The sequence below is a fragment of the Triticum urartu genome, chromosome 7 (genome assembly GCF_003073215.2).
Source record: "Triticum urartu cultivar G1812 chromosome 7, Tu2.1, whole genome shotgun sequence".
NCBI lineage: Eukaryota > Viridiplantae > Streptophyta > Magnoliopsida > Poales > Poaceae > Triticum > Triticum urartu.
Window position 1 is genome coordinate 50,425,409 of NC_053028.1, and position 14,237 is coordinate 50,439,645.

General features: G+C 47.6%; 1 protein-coding gene across 1 annotated transcript; it reads right to left on the reverse strand.

The window, feature by feature from the left end:
- Nucleotides 1-7,189: 7,189 nt before the first annotated feature.
- Nucleotides 7,190-14,013, reverse strand: LOC125519013 (L-type lectin-domain containing receptor kinase SIT2-like). Its single transcript, XM_048683896.1, has 2 exons — nucleotides 11,827-14,013; nucleotides 7,190-8,988 (listed from the first exon to the last, which is right to left on the reverse strand). The coding sequence occupies exons 1-2, from the start codon at nucleotides 13,816-13,818 to the stop codon at nucleotides 7,333-7,335; spliced, it is 3,648 nt and encodes a 1,215-aa protein (XP_048539853.1). The 5' UTR covers nucleotides 13,819-14,013; the 3' UTR covers nucleotides 7,190-7,332.
- Between the last annotated feature and the right edge of the window lie 224 nt (nucleotides 14,014-14,237).

Sequence of the window (14,237 nt, forward strand, 5' to 3'; positions counted from 1 at the left end):
AAAGCCGTGCACTAAATCTGAGCAACCAACCGTTTATGGTTGTAGGGGGTGGGCTATTTATAGCCACTTGGCAACCCGACCTGATTTGTCCGAAATGACCCTGGGTCACTAAGGAACTGACACGTGTTCCAATGGTCAGATTTCAAACCCACACGGCAACTTTACTTGGGCTACAAGCAAAGCTGACTTGTCCGACTCTGGACAAGATTTGCTCTCATAGTCTTCACTCGAAGACATAGGTTTTTAATTAGGCATCACTTTCAGTCGTTCTGACTGGTTCTCTTGGACCCCACTTAACAGTACGGTGGTTCCTATGACTCAACACAAATGAAAGAGAACTACGAAAGATCTAAGTCTTCGAGCTCCATAGGCTTCACGTGGTGTCTTCTCTTGTCATAGTCTTCAATGTGAATATCTTCATATACCACCATTGACTTCAATGTCTTCGTACATTTTTAGGGGTCATCTCTGGTAGGAAAACCGAATCAATGAGGGACTTCTACCTGTGTTATCCTGCAATTCTCACAAACACATTAGTCCCTCAACTAGGTTTGTCGTCAATACTCCAAAACCAACTAGGGGTGGCACTAGATGCACTTACAAATGATATAGAGCAACGTCCAAACCAAACCACTCGCACAGGGGGAAGTTTTAGCTCGTCCCTTACTCCCACGCCCGACCCTGCCAATGGCGCAGTCATCCATATGACTATCGCTTCCGTTCCTGCCAATTGTGCAACCACTTCTCCACCGGGAAGAGCGCCCATTAGTGGTCATCTCCATGTTTGGCACACATTTCCCACCAGCGCGCACCAAATCCGGCATCATTTGCCCACTAGCATGCCCATTTGTTGGTATATAGACCAGCCCTCCCCACTCAGAAATGCCACTCCTCACCAATCTTCCCCCTTCATCGATGCCATTCCTCACCTATCTTCCCCCTTACCCATCACCACGATACTCACCCCTTATCAGCCATATCGCGACGAACGAGCTTTCCTTGCCGACCTGTCGCTGAATGCGTCGAGAAAAAGTTCTGGGAGAGGGTGTAGGACCACTCTCAGTGTCAAGAATCACAAGCTTTGTAGGGTTGAACCAGTCATCGGTAGGGAGCGCCTTTCCGTAGCCCACCGCTACCTTGCTCGCATGAAAGGGACGCTGCACTCAGGGAGGGCTACAAAGTTGTTGTATTCCCCCACATCAAGGATGCACATGCATTCATCAACAGTGTGCAGGGATGAATTTAAGGGCGCGAAGGGGGGCTAGACCCCCCTCAACGAACTACTTCTTCTATTGCACTAGCTGGTGTAGACAAAAATATTCCGTGAGAGTTGCACCCCTCCATGAGAAACTCGCCCCATCTATGCGAGAAACCTGGCTCCATCCTTGACAGTGTGACCATAGAAGTCACTTCAAAATAGAGGAAAAGGACAAATTGGTGTACTCCACTTGTTGAAGTCATAGTGGAAATCTTAACTAATCTTAGTTAAAATTGTAGGAGAAATCCTAGTTGAAATCGTTGTAGGAATTCAAGTTGAAATTGTTGTAGAAACCTTTGTTAAAATCAAGTTCGAAAAAACTTTCATTGTTTGTTTGATGAGATGGGGAAGAACAAGGTCTTGTTAGCCAATGACAGGCAGATCCCACATGCAAACAACTTTTGGCAGCTCTGCTTATGGTGATTTTATGTTTACGCATCAATTCGCCGCTGTCCATAATGTTATAAGGGATGATCCGTTACTATTAAGGAGACTCCTAATATGGCGACTCTACTAGACTTGCTTTTAGGCTCTCACATGTTCATGTCCAAACCTGCTACAAAAAGTTGGCCTGGAAGGCATCAATGCATGTGTGCAGTCCTGGTAAAGCACCAGAGAGACCTACACAACGACGCTCCTCTCTATTCGACCAGCATTCCCATAAGAAGAAAAACATAACAAAAATTGTGACAACAAAAGTGATCACAATGCTCTCTCTCTCTCTCTCTCTCTCTCTCTCTCTCTCTTTCTCTTTCTCTCTATCTATCTATCTATCTATCTATCTATCTATCTATCTCTCTCTCTCTCCATATGGACAAGAAAATCAATGTGAGTCATTATATTATATCTGAACTTCAATAGTTGCATTAATAGTTTGAAATGTTCATGCCCAAAATATTCAGAATTTTAAAATTTTGTCCCTATTTCAAAACTTGTTCAAAATTTCAAATTTTTGTTCTCAATAAAAAAATTACAAAAATGTTCCCATTTTTTTTGAAAAATGTTTCTGTTCTCCAAAATTGTTCGAGATTGTAAAATATGCATTTTTCCAACTTCTAAACTATAAATGTTTTAGTAAAATGTTCAAAAAATCAAAATAATGTTTGTTTTAAACAACACATTTTTTTACTTTTCTGAATGTTCAAAACATATTACTGTTTTGAAAAATTGTTTAGAAATTAAAAAAAATCTTCGTGTTTTATAAAAGTTTCATGTTTTCAAAACATGTTTGTGAGTTTCAAAAAAGGTTCCCATTTCAAGTTATGCTCATGTTTTTCCAAAAATGAATGGAATTTTAAAAAGAATTGCTCGCATTATTTAAAAATGTTCGGGATTTCAAAAATTGTTAACGTTGCCAAGAATATTCAGAAATTCTTAATTATTATTATTTCGAAATTTCAAAAATAAACAATCAAGAAAGCAAAAAAAGTTTCAAATTTTAAGCTGCACTATGCTCTTAAATAATCACGTTGGCCATGGGTTAGCATGACGCATTTGTTCGAGTGTCTAGCACCACGTGATCAGGTCTTTGAGGTCAAGAGTTCTATTCTTCAACGTGTCTTTTTTTTTTTTAGATTTTTACTCGCGCCTTACAAACATAGGTCATTTCGGTGACTGCCAGTGGGCTGACCCAGATGCGAACTGTACCTTCCACGCGCTATTTGATGCAACTAGTATCATATAGTAGCTCCCACACAGCTGGCCCAAGAGAAAGCAAAAATAATTGCTATGTCCCCTAGGCTGTATTGGGCCTCAACTGCACTCCCCTACTAGGACTGCTCTACATCCGGATCATCGATCCTCGTTGAGGGAGGCAAAAATATTTTGCGGTCGAGGAACCAAACTTCCACGTCCCATCCAGTTCCTCGGGCGGATGCCAACTAAGCTAGGCAACTTTGTTACATAAAAACGACTGGTCCTCCTATTAAAATACGTATGGATTTTGTTCCATCCGTTCCGCACGTGGTCCCAACAACAAAGAATATGTTGTTGGCTATAATTGAAAGAAATTGCGGGCACATTACCAATAAACGAGAATATGCTGGTTTGATTCTAAATTAAAAAATTACGGGCACGTGAGTGCTAAAATAATCAAAGAGAACGGACACTCATAAAGAAGGGATATTCAAGGCTGGTTATGCGTAGATTATGCTAATGAAACGGGGTTTATATGTGGCATTTAATCCATTCGCTTACGCCATCGTATAAGAGAGTAGTCGAAGCAACCATGCCCCGAAGGTCATCAGGAAGCCACCAAATGAGGAGGCAACCACCACCCCGAGATGGAGGCAGGCCCGGAGGAAAAAATGCATGAGTTGGCTGATCGCCGCCACGCTGATCAACCCCACCATTATCAAGATCTCGTGGACCAAATATGCCGGAAGAAGACTGCACCTCCTCGTCGTGGAGACAGTTTTTGATGGACACATCAATTATCTCTCTTGTTGCTTCTCACAAAAAACATCACTTTCGTTGCAATGCATGGACATATATGCTAGTTTATACTCCCCGCGTCTCATAATGTAAGACCTTTTTTGATACTACACTAATATAAAAAAAACGGCTTACATTATGAGATGTAGGAAGTACCTATGTAACCCACGTTGTGAACTACCAAAAAAAAGCAATAAAGCATATACCAGCCTTGAGACAAGCATGTTACAATTCATCGATTCCAGTTGTGTGCATGTTTTGTTCTTGCCGTTCGGCTGGGGAAGTCAATTCGATCGTGGCGCAGCGGAACTGAGCAAGGTGCGCGTACATACGTCTCTCTGGTTACACGTACGTTCGTTGCGTTCGGTTGAACCGATCCATTGTTCTTCAAATCAACAATTGATATCTAGAGCCTTGACGATTTACGGTAATGGACAACAACACTGAGTCAGTCATGTCCGGCAATGACGGTTTCAAGGTAAAAAAGTATGGCAATGATGGCTTCAAGGCAAACAAAAACAGTGACAAAGTAAAGAAGTGCAGCAAATCAGCGACTAGTGATGGAAGAATGAGCGGCGCCATTATTCTCCCTTATTTTTCTAAAAACCACCGTTGCATGCTACATTTCTTATCAATTATGGCATAATCCTCACCATGTTCTCCGTCTCGACCCGTTCAGGTTCACCATGGATGCGGCCGCGTTTACCTCCATCCCACCGGGCCACTATAGCAAGGTGCAACGCCCGACGTACAATCCTACTTCGTCAGGGTTTTGAATTTCGGTCGAGAAAATCATATTTCGGCCGAATTTTGGCTATCACGCTCGGGCCTACAAAATGTCATTGTTGGCCAAAATTTTCGTCCCAGTTCGATTTTTTGGCCTGATCGAACTTCTGAAGAATTCCATTATGTTTTCCTAAATTAAAATCGTGTCTTAACCCTAAACAAGTAGTATTTCCCCTGCTCATCTCTTCTGTGCGGTGGCGCTGCTGCAAACAACGTACTCGCAGCACATGGGCCTTCTTGACTCATCAACACCTGCCTCCCAACTTGAGCCTCTCTTTTCTCCCCTTTCACGACTCTCCGACCTCTGCATGTTGTGGCTTAAGTCGTCAACAAGTCCTCAACTTTGCAGCCTCTTGCAAGAAGATAGATAACTGCATGTCTTCTTTGTGAGAGATGTTTCTGAGGCCCTTTTAGCATGATGGTTGATGCAATTAACAAACCATTTAATTTCCCTTTTTTGAAATCCGAGGGGTTTGCCCTCGCCCCAACCTTTTATTAAAGCCAAGGCAAAACAAAATCAAACAGATGTCTTACAGGTTTCGGCTTGCAATTTATTGCAATTGCAACGACCCCCTTATTATAGCTGTGAAGCAGCAATTTCAACCAAGTATCAGGCTAATAGAGGAAGATTACATCCGTCACATGGGAAGATGAAACCCTTTGTACAGCCCTGGGTAGATGGGGGACCATGCCAGGCAATTCTAGTAATTCTCCTCGCCGATGACCAAGTAGTCTTAGGCACTCTAGGAGCAATGAAGCTTTAACAATGGAATAGAGGATTTTCCACTAACGCACCAGCGAGCCCACCAAACCCACGACGCACTTCATACTTCGCCATTTTCGTCCCTAAAAGACGAAATCATTGCGCAATCGCCATTAGCCGCACAAGGTGGCAGAGTCACCAAAAGGATAACAGACTTAAAGGATCAAGGTACTGGAATATGTAATATATCAACCACAATTTATAAAAATTTGTTTAGCAAGAATGCAATCAAAGAACAAATGTTTGATAGTGTCAGTTTCTGAACAGAAAACACAATAAGTTTCAGGAACTACCTGATGCTTGACTAGATTGTCTCTAGTCAAACTCTTGTTATGAATAATAAGCCACAAGAAAGCATGTATATGTTCGGAGGGCCTTTAATCTTCCAAATACAATCTTGAAACACATCATGAACCCCTCCAAAGTTAATTAGTTTGTAAAAAGATCTAACAGTGTAAAGACTTGATTTTTCAAGCACCCAAATGAGTTTGTCTTTACTAGCAGAAGGAGTTGTATTCTGAACTAAAGATAGTAGTTCCAACCATCTCTTATAAAGGGTCACTTCGGGTGGCCTGAGAGCGCGCCACTCAGCCACAACCACATGTCGCGCTCTGGGAGCTCCTTCGGATTTTTTTTGTGTGTGTTTTCAGCATTTTAGATGGGGTTTTTCAGGTTTCTCGGTTTTTCGCCGGTCTTTCTTTGCTTTTGGACCAGAAAAATTTACGCGAAAATGCGCCTTTTTTTTTGCTTCAGCGAGAGGCACGGCCATACCTCTCGGAAACAAAAAAAAAGTGTTTTCTCTCTTTTTTTCTTCCGCAAGAGGCACGGTTTTGCTTCTGCGAGAGGCACGGGCGTGCCACTCAGAAATGAAAAAAAAATCCATTTTCTTTTTTGTTCTTCCGTGAGGGGGGCGGTTTTGCTTCCGCGAGAGGCTCGGCTGTGCCTCTCGGAATTTAAAAAAAAACAAGGTTTTTTTTTGTTTCCTTCCACTTCCGCGAAAAGCATGGATTTGGTTCCGTGATAGGCATGCCCGTGCCTCCCAAAAACTGAAAAATAAACTTGTTTTTTCCTTCCATGAGAGCCGAGGTTTTGCTTCCGCGAGACGCACGGATTTGTTTCCGTGAGAGGCATAAATGTGCCTCTCGGAAATGAAACAAATGTGTTTTCTTTTTTTTCCTTCTGTGAGAGGCATGAGTTACTTCTCGTGGAGGCACATAATTTCTTCCGCGAGAGACACAGTCGAGCCTATTTCGGAAAGGAAAAAAATATGTGTTTCCGGTTTGGTTTTTTCGTATGATTTTTTTGTCAAAAAAAGTTCGTTAAAACCTATCAACGGGTATCTTGTTTTGAACATCTCAACGCGAGGAATCCAACGGTGAAAACGGCTCGAGATTTGGGTGCACTGTTTAAGAGATAAAACATTTTGAATAAACAATGTACAACAAAAAGAGAAAACTCTCAGGCTATGACAAATGACGCACATGCACTGCACCCCTTGCCGCAACCTAGGACGTAAGAGTGGCCTTTGCAAAAAGTATTCTTTAATAAGTGATTTTGACAGTTATTAGTCCATTTAATGGGCTTTTTAAAACATGCTTAAGCCCATGCTAGATGGGCTGATATGAGCCCAACAAAGATAATCAAATCGCAAGAGCTCAACTTTTTTTTGAGGGGTAAGGCCAAACTACAATTTGTGTCTTGTGGTTGGCCAAAACAGACATGATGACCAGGAGCTAAAAAAGCGAAAATCTAGCTAAACTATGTGCGTCAACATTGACCGCACGACTTTCAGAATTAAAGATACAATTAAACGCCGCTGCTCTAGTTTTGATCTCAGTGAGTATAGCAAGAACTCAACTAAGGTAGACAAAACGAGCCATTAGGAATGTGATTCTGAGGCATGAGTTGAGAAAAAATATCTAATCGACTAAGCTCAAGTAAGACTCAACTAAATCAGCCAGCTCGAGCTAGCTAGGATCACAAATCATATCAAAAAGAAATATTAGGATCACAAATTAATTATTACCCGACCTCAAAGATAAGCTTCTTCTAAATGAAACATCAAAAATAAGTTGAACACATACAGACAACTTCATCTGCCCTCAGTGAGAACGGTCATCGTAGACCCATAAGACACCGCAGCAGTGCTAGCCGCTGATGGAGGGTATGACATAATGTACGAATCGAAGCCGTCATTTTGCATCAGCGCCAGCATACTGTAGCTCATGTAAGTCGGCGATAGATCAGGAACCGACTGCCCACGATCTAGGTATTGCGTAACCTTTCGCATACTAGGTCTTGCATCATGCAATGGGTGCGAGCACAACAAACCTAGTTGCAGCACGAGGGTAACCTCCTCTGTGTCAAACTTTCCCGCTAGTCGTGGATCCACCGCCTTGAGTAACGATCCACTGCGGTGGTGCTCAAGCACCCAATCAATCATCACTACAGGGTTGTTTCGCTCGCCACGCTTGATCGGTCGTCGTCCACATGCAACCTCTAGGAGAAAGACACCGAATGCGAACACATCGGTTATGGGTGTTGCCTTCCCGGTGCGCACAAGCTCTGGTGCAAGGTATCCCATGGTGCCGACAACATGGGTTGTTTGAGCGACAGTTCCGTGATCGTATAACCTTGCTAGGCCAAAATCGCCGAGGCATCCATTCATCTGTTCATCCAAGAGCACATTGCTTGCCTTGATATCTCTATGGATGACAACCTTTTCCCAATCCTCATGGAGATACAGCACGCCCGATGCGACCCCTTTGATGATCGAGAACCTTTCGGGCCAAGATATGGCGGGCATGTTTGGATCGTGCAAGTACTTGTCAAGGCTGCCATTTGACATGTAGTCATACACCAAGATAAGCTCGTCCTTGCGCCGGCAGTAGCCCAATAACTGCACGAGATTCCGGTGCCGGAGACGACCAATGCTCGCCACCTCGGCAACGAACTCGCGTAGTCCTTGCCTTGATTCATGCGACACCCTCTTCACGGCGATCTCCAAATTGGATTCAGAAAGCAGGCCTTTGTACACTCTCCCGAATCCTCCGACGCCGAGTAAGTTTTTCTCCCTGAACCCATCAGTGGCACGATGCAGATCCTTGTATGCATATCGGTGGGGGCCGAACTCGTCTTCCCAGCCTTCGCGCACCTCGGCGAACCGGCGCCGACGCCACAGAAAGAAGAAGACCGCAGCCAGCGCTGCTGCCACGAGCAACGCGCTGGCCAGCGGCAACACGATGTCCAGTACCTTGGACCGAGGCTTGGGTCCCAGGCGTGGCAGGGCAGGAAGCTTGGAGAAATCAAGAGTCGGGGCAGGCCCGTCCAAGCTGAAGCTCCATCCGAGCACGTAGTGATGCCCCGAGATGACTCCCGACGACGCCGAGAAGCCGACGTACATCGCGTCCGCCATGAGAGTGGAGAGGTCGATGGCCTCGGAGAGCAGAGGCTTGCTGGGCTTGGGCACGTGCACGGGGGCTAGTGTCACATCGAGTCGCTTGGCCTGGCCGTCGTAGTCCACCCATACCTGCATGGGGTTGCGGCTGTTAAGCTTGAGGTCACGGAAGGCACCGTCGTCGCCGTAGTAGCCGGCCGGCTGGCCCTGCCGCGACACGAGGCTGTTGACGTCGATGCCGACGTGGTTGCTGTTGATGTCGCGGAACTCGGGGCTGAGGATGGTGTCCAGCTCGACGGCCAAGATGGGGGCGCTGGCCGTGCCGTTGGTGGTGTTGAGGAGGCCCAGGTACTGGCCGGAGTTGGCGGTGGTGAAGTTGGTGGTCGGGGCGACGACGAAGGCGAGCCCGTGGTCGCTCAGGCCGTCATAGCCCGACACGATGGCGAAGACGAAGGACGTGGAGAAGGAGCGCGCCGCCGTGGCGTTGGCCGAGCCGCCGAGGAAGCGGAGCGGCGCGGGGTGGAAGGCGTGGGCTTTTGTCTGCTGCGTGAAGTTGGTGAGCGCGAGCAGGCCGCCGGGCATAACGGCGGCGAGGCCGTCCAGCATAAGGTTGGCGCCGGCGAAGCCTTGGTAGGCGAACTGGCCATCGTCCTGCGACGAGGCCACCTCCCCGTCACGGCTCAACAGCAGGAGTATGAGCAGAAGAAGGGCCGCCGGCGCCATAGTATCCTGGACAAAACTCGGTAGTATGACGGAATCATAGACTAACCACAATTTGCTTCGTTTGTGATCATGCGCTAGACTTTAACGGTGTAGTGGTTGTGCACAGCACAGATGGTGGTTGTGCAGTTGGTGCATGAATGTGCCGTTGAGCATCCTGAAAGTCAGATTACTACACAGAGATATGATAATGAAGTGTTGGAATGCTACTCCGACGGCTATGGATGGATCTTGAATATGTCAGCGTAAGAGTACTAGTCCTCCTTGAGAAGAAGAATAAAAAACCCAAATTCCTTAGATCATACGGCACCGGCGTTGCAGGCCACAGAAAATTATGCGATCCATCGTTGTTACCATCACAGATTGCTCATTTTTCAACTGCCGTTCTACTTGTTTACAAGTAGAATCCTATCTTGTGAGAAAAGCTGGGCAGGCGCCGTGCCCTGCATTGCTGGGTGAGATGGCTGTCACTGCGTAGGGATGGTAGGAAAAAGATGCATGACTGGCGGGTCAAAGAACCCACGCGCTGATCTTTTGATGCTGCCGGCAAGAGGACAACTACCATAGCTGTTCACCACGGATGAAATATCTTGCAGTTTCTTATCTACCAAAATGAATCTAGTCGAATTTATTCTCCATTCTCTCTACAAAATTGTTAATTTCAGGGGCATAACTCCAATTCATCTACATGTGATATGGACAGATGTCTGTAATTGTAAGATTTCTTGCAGAGTGCAAATGTCAGTGTGTATACTGTAACGATGTTTTAATTTTTTGTCATGACTTTAGTCACCAAGGGTTGCAAGTATGTTTTGTTTGAAAGTTGTCTAGTCATTCAACATTGCATGGTGTAAATATTTTTAGTCAACAAGAGTTCATTTCTTGCAAGATGTCTAGTCACCGAACATGTGCATGGCGGCTAAGCTACCAAGTGCGCCTTGGTCACTAGATGCTATGAGTAACCACCATTTGGTTGGTAGCTATTGCTTTCACTTAGTCTCACCAAGCTGTAGTTCGGTAGCTATTGATATGACTTTTAGTGACTAGTAATCACAATGGTGGTCCCCAAATATCTGTAGCGACTAGCTATGCTATAGCCGCCATGAAGAGACCAAGTAGTGTTGGTAGTAACCAAGTTTGAACTTTTAGCAACCAACCACCTTATCTAGCGGCCAAAAGTCATAGCTCTAGTAGTGTTGACGAACGATCATTGTTTGATACAACGTATTAACAATTTAACATCAATCAAATCGAAGTAGATAAATGAAACAGTCCTTGTCAGATGTTGAAATCAAAGTCGGAACGTAGAAAAGTAAGGGATTCAAAGTTCTGGTCTGATAGGAAAAGCATCGCTTTCAACAAATAAAATATTCTATTGAAAAGAGTCATGAACTCACTGGAAACATATAAGAAGTAGTAATATATCGGGCCTGCTACGCGTCCGCCGGCTGATCTTTTTAAAAGATCAGCCGGGTCGTGAGCCGTCCGATTGTGTGCCGCAAGCATTCCAATCGTTTCTATTCTCTGTTCTTTATTTTCCTGCAACAAGGCATTTGTTGCAAAACTCCTACAATAAGACTCTTGTTGTAAAAAATTGCAGTGACATCCTTGACCTCTTCTCTATACTCGTGCACCAAGACTTTTGTTGCAAAACTACTGCGACAAGACCCTTGTTGCAAAAAATACAACAACATCTCAAGACTCTTCTTTGTATTCCCGCAACATTTTTGTTGTCGCAAAAAATGCAACAAATGTGATGCTGCGAATATCGACACATCCCACAATATCCCTAATGTTGCAGACATCGTCGTGTTCCATAATGTCGCCGTTGTTGATGGCCGATTTGCAACACCGCCACAAGAACTCCACCTGAAACACTTGTAGCATCAGCTCGTGGATTTAGTCCACACCTCGATGGTGAGCGACACATGCTTATAGCATCCTAGGCCCAGTCTACAACGTTGGCATCTTGAGGAAGGCACCAGTTCGGGAGCCACGTTGTTGGGCAGCAGACCGAGGAAGGCGCTGGATCGGAAGGAAGAAGAAACCTCGTCAAGGAGAGAGAGATACAGAAGGGAATGAGTGGCTGTCGTGGAGATAAGATGCAAAGCGATGGAGCGAGCACTAGGCAGCCGTGCAATCGCACCCGATCCGATGGTAGCACGTCCGGCTGAGGAAAAATGTTTTCTCTAATATACGCACATCTACCATGCATAAACATGAATCGGTTAGGAACATCTATCATAAGCAGGTAGAATGGATGATTCACCTGTTTTTTATAAACATACATCTATACCGAAAGAAAGTAAACCATTACAATCATTCAAAATTAAATATCAAAGCGTCAAACAAACTTCTACAAAGTGCTAGTTACATCTTACAAGGATATAAAAGCATTAGAAGTCCAACTCAATTATTTTGGCACGGCATGCACCTTTGTCACCTTCCTCCGGAGAGATCAGAGATGACACCCGATGACACATATGACGTTACATTTTTGTTAAAAAACTCTGCGCTGTACATCTGCTCCAGCATGGTTGAGCCGAGGTACTCTGACGAAAATTCCGGGAGGGGCATGTCGCCGTCGAGGTACTGCATGACTTGTCGCATGGTTGGCCTTGCATTGGACAAAGGATGGGAGCACAGAAGCCCGAGTTTCAGCACTAGAGAGACCTCGTCAAGACTAAAGTTGTTTGGCATCCTAATGTCTGCCGCCTTAGTGATGCAACCGTTACGCCAATGTTCGGCAACCCAGTCGACGAGCATGACGCGGTTGTTCCCCTCGTCTTCCTCGATCGGCCTCCGCCCGCAGGTGACCTCCAGGAGGAACGCACCGAAGGCAAAGACATCGGTAGATGGGGTTGCCTTGCCGGTGTGGCCTAGTTCAGGGGCTAGGTAGCCCATGGTGCCGACCACATGTGTGGTCCGCGCATCGGACCCATGGTCGTAGAGCCTTGCTAGGCCGAAATCCCCTAGCCGCCCGTTCATCTCGGCATCCAAGAGCACGTTGCTTGCCTTGACATCTCGATGGATGACGATTTGCTCCCAACCCTCATGGAGGTAAGATAACCCGGAAGCGACTCCCCTGATGATGTGCAACCTCCGAGGCCACTCCAATGTAGCCTTGCCAGGCATGGGATCGTGCAGGTATTTGTCGAGGCTACCATTTGGCATGTGATCGTAGACCAAGAGAAGCTCCCCCTTTCGCCGGCAGTAGCCGAGCAGCTGCACGAGGTTGCGGTGGTGCAGCCGGCGCATGCTCGCGACCTCGGCGATGAACTCCTTCATCCCCTGCCTTGACTGGTGCGACACCCGCTTCACGGCCACCTCCGTGTCCATGTCGGGCTTGCGGAGCACGCCCTTGTAGACGCTTCCAAAGCCGCCGGCCCCGAGGAGGTTGGTCTCGCTGAACCCCTTGGTCGCCTGGTACAGGTCCTTGTAGGAGAAGGGCTGTGGCCCGAAGGCGACCTCCCAGTCCTCCCGGACCTCCGCGTACCTGAGTCGCCGTCGGACGATGATGTACGCGGCGATGCCGACGGCCAGAACCACGGTCGCCGACGCTATGGGCAGCACGATTTCCAGCACCCTGGACCGTGGCTTGGGCCCGGTGGGCGGCAGGGCGGGCAAGGAGGAGATGTTCAGCGTCGGCGCCGGCCCGTCCAGCGCGAAGCTCCAGCCGACGACGAAGTGGCGCGCGAAGAGGATTCCCGTGGCCGACGAGAAGCCGACGTACGCCGTGTCCTGGTGCTGCACCACGGCTGAGAGGTTCACTGCGGTCCGCAGCAGGGGCGTCTTGGGCCTGGCGACGCCCAGGGGAGCCATGGTGACCGTGATCTCGGAGACGGCGCCATCGTAGTCCACCCACACCTGCATCGCCTGCCTGCTGATCAGGCTGAGGTTCTGAAACCGGCCCGTGGCGTCGTCGTAGTAGCCGGCGTCGGCGGAAGCGCGCGACACCATGCTGTCGACGTCGACGCCGACGTGGTTGCTGTTCATGTCGCGGCACTCGGAGTTGAGGAGGGTGTCCAGCTCCACGGCGAAGATGTGGGCGTTGGGGTTGGTGTTGTTGGTGGCGTTGAGGAGGCCCAGGAACTGGCCCGGCAGCGCGGTGGCGAGCACCTCCTTGGAGGTGGTGACGAAGAAGGCCATGCCGGGGCTGCTCAGGTCGATGTACTGCCCGAAGATGGCGAAGACGAAGGCCGTGGAGAAGGAGCGCGCGGCGCGGAGCGGCACCGGGGACGGGTGGAAGGCGTGGCCTTTCTGCTGGATGGTGCCGTTGGTGAGCATGAGGAGGCCGTTGGGCGTGACCTCGGCCGCGCCGTCGAGGTCGAGGCTCCTGCCCGCGAAGCCATTGTAGGCGAACTGCCGACCGTCGTCGGCGCCGACGGTGGCCGTGAGAGCTCGGCCAGCACCCACGAGGAGAAGGAGCAGAGCGACCAAGTGGAAGCGCTGGAGAGGCATGGCTTGTGCATCCGTTTGCTTGCTCGATCGGGCGTCTGTCTCTTTGGTATTCGACTGATTTAGCTTTTTGTAATACTAACTAAATCAACTGTTTGTGTGCTTCCCGGGAGTTAGCAAGAGGAAGCTCTCTTGCCAGTGTCTACTGAAAGGCATGGTCATGTCACGGGGATCAATGGTGGAGGAATAAAAATCAACGGTGTGCATGGTGTGGCTAGCGGGGGTTGGTCGCTCATTCCACGAACCTACCTACTGAAAGCAACGAAAAGAGCGGCCAGGCGACCAAGGGGTTCAGCGAGACCAACCTCCCCGTCTGGGCTCAGATGCGGATTTTTCTAGTATTTGGTTTTGAATTGTTTTCTGAGCGGGAGGGCTCAGATGCGGATTTTCGGTTTTCTATGACCTATTGCACTATATAACAC

Bases quoted from the DNA above. Each gene is read 5' to 3' on its own strand.
- LOC125519013 (XM_048683896.1), bottom strand. From the start codon at position 13,818: ATGCCTCTCCAGCGCTTCCACTTGGTCGCTCTGCTCCTTCTCCTCGTG. The intron at 8,989-11,826 runs GTCATCTCTGAT...AACTCCGGCCAG, and splicing joins CGTCATATGTGTCATCGGGT to TACCTGGGCCTCCTCAACAC.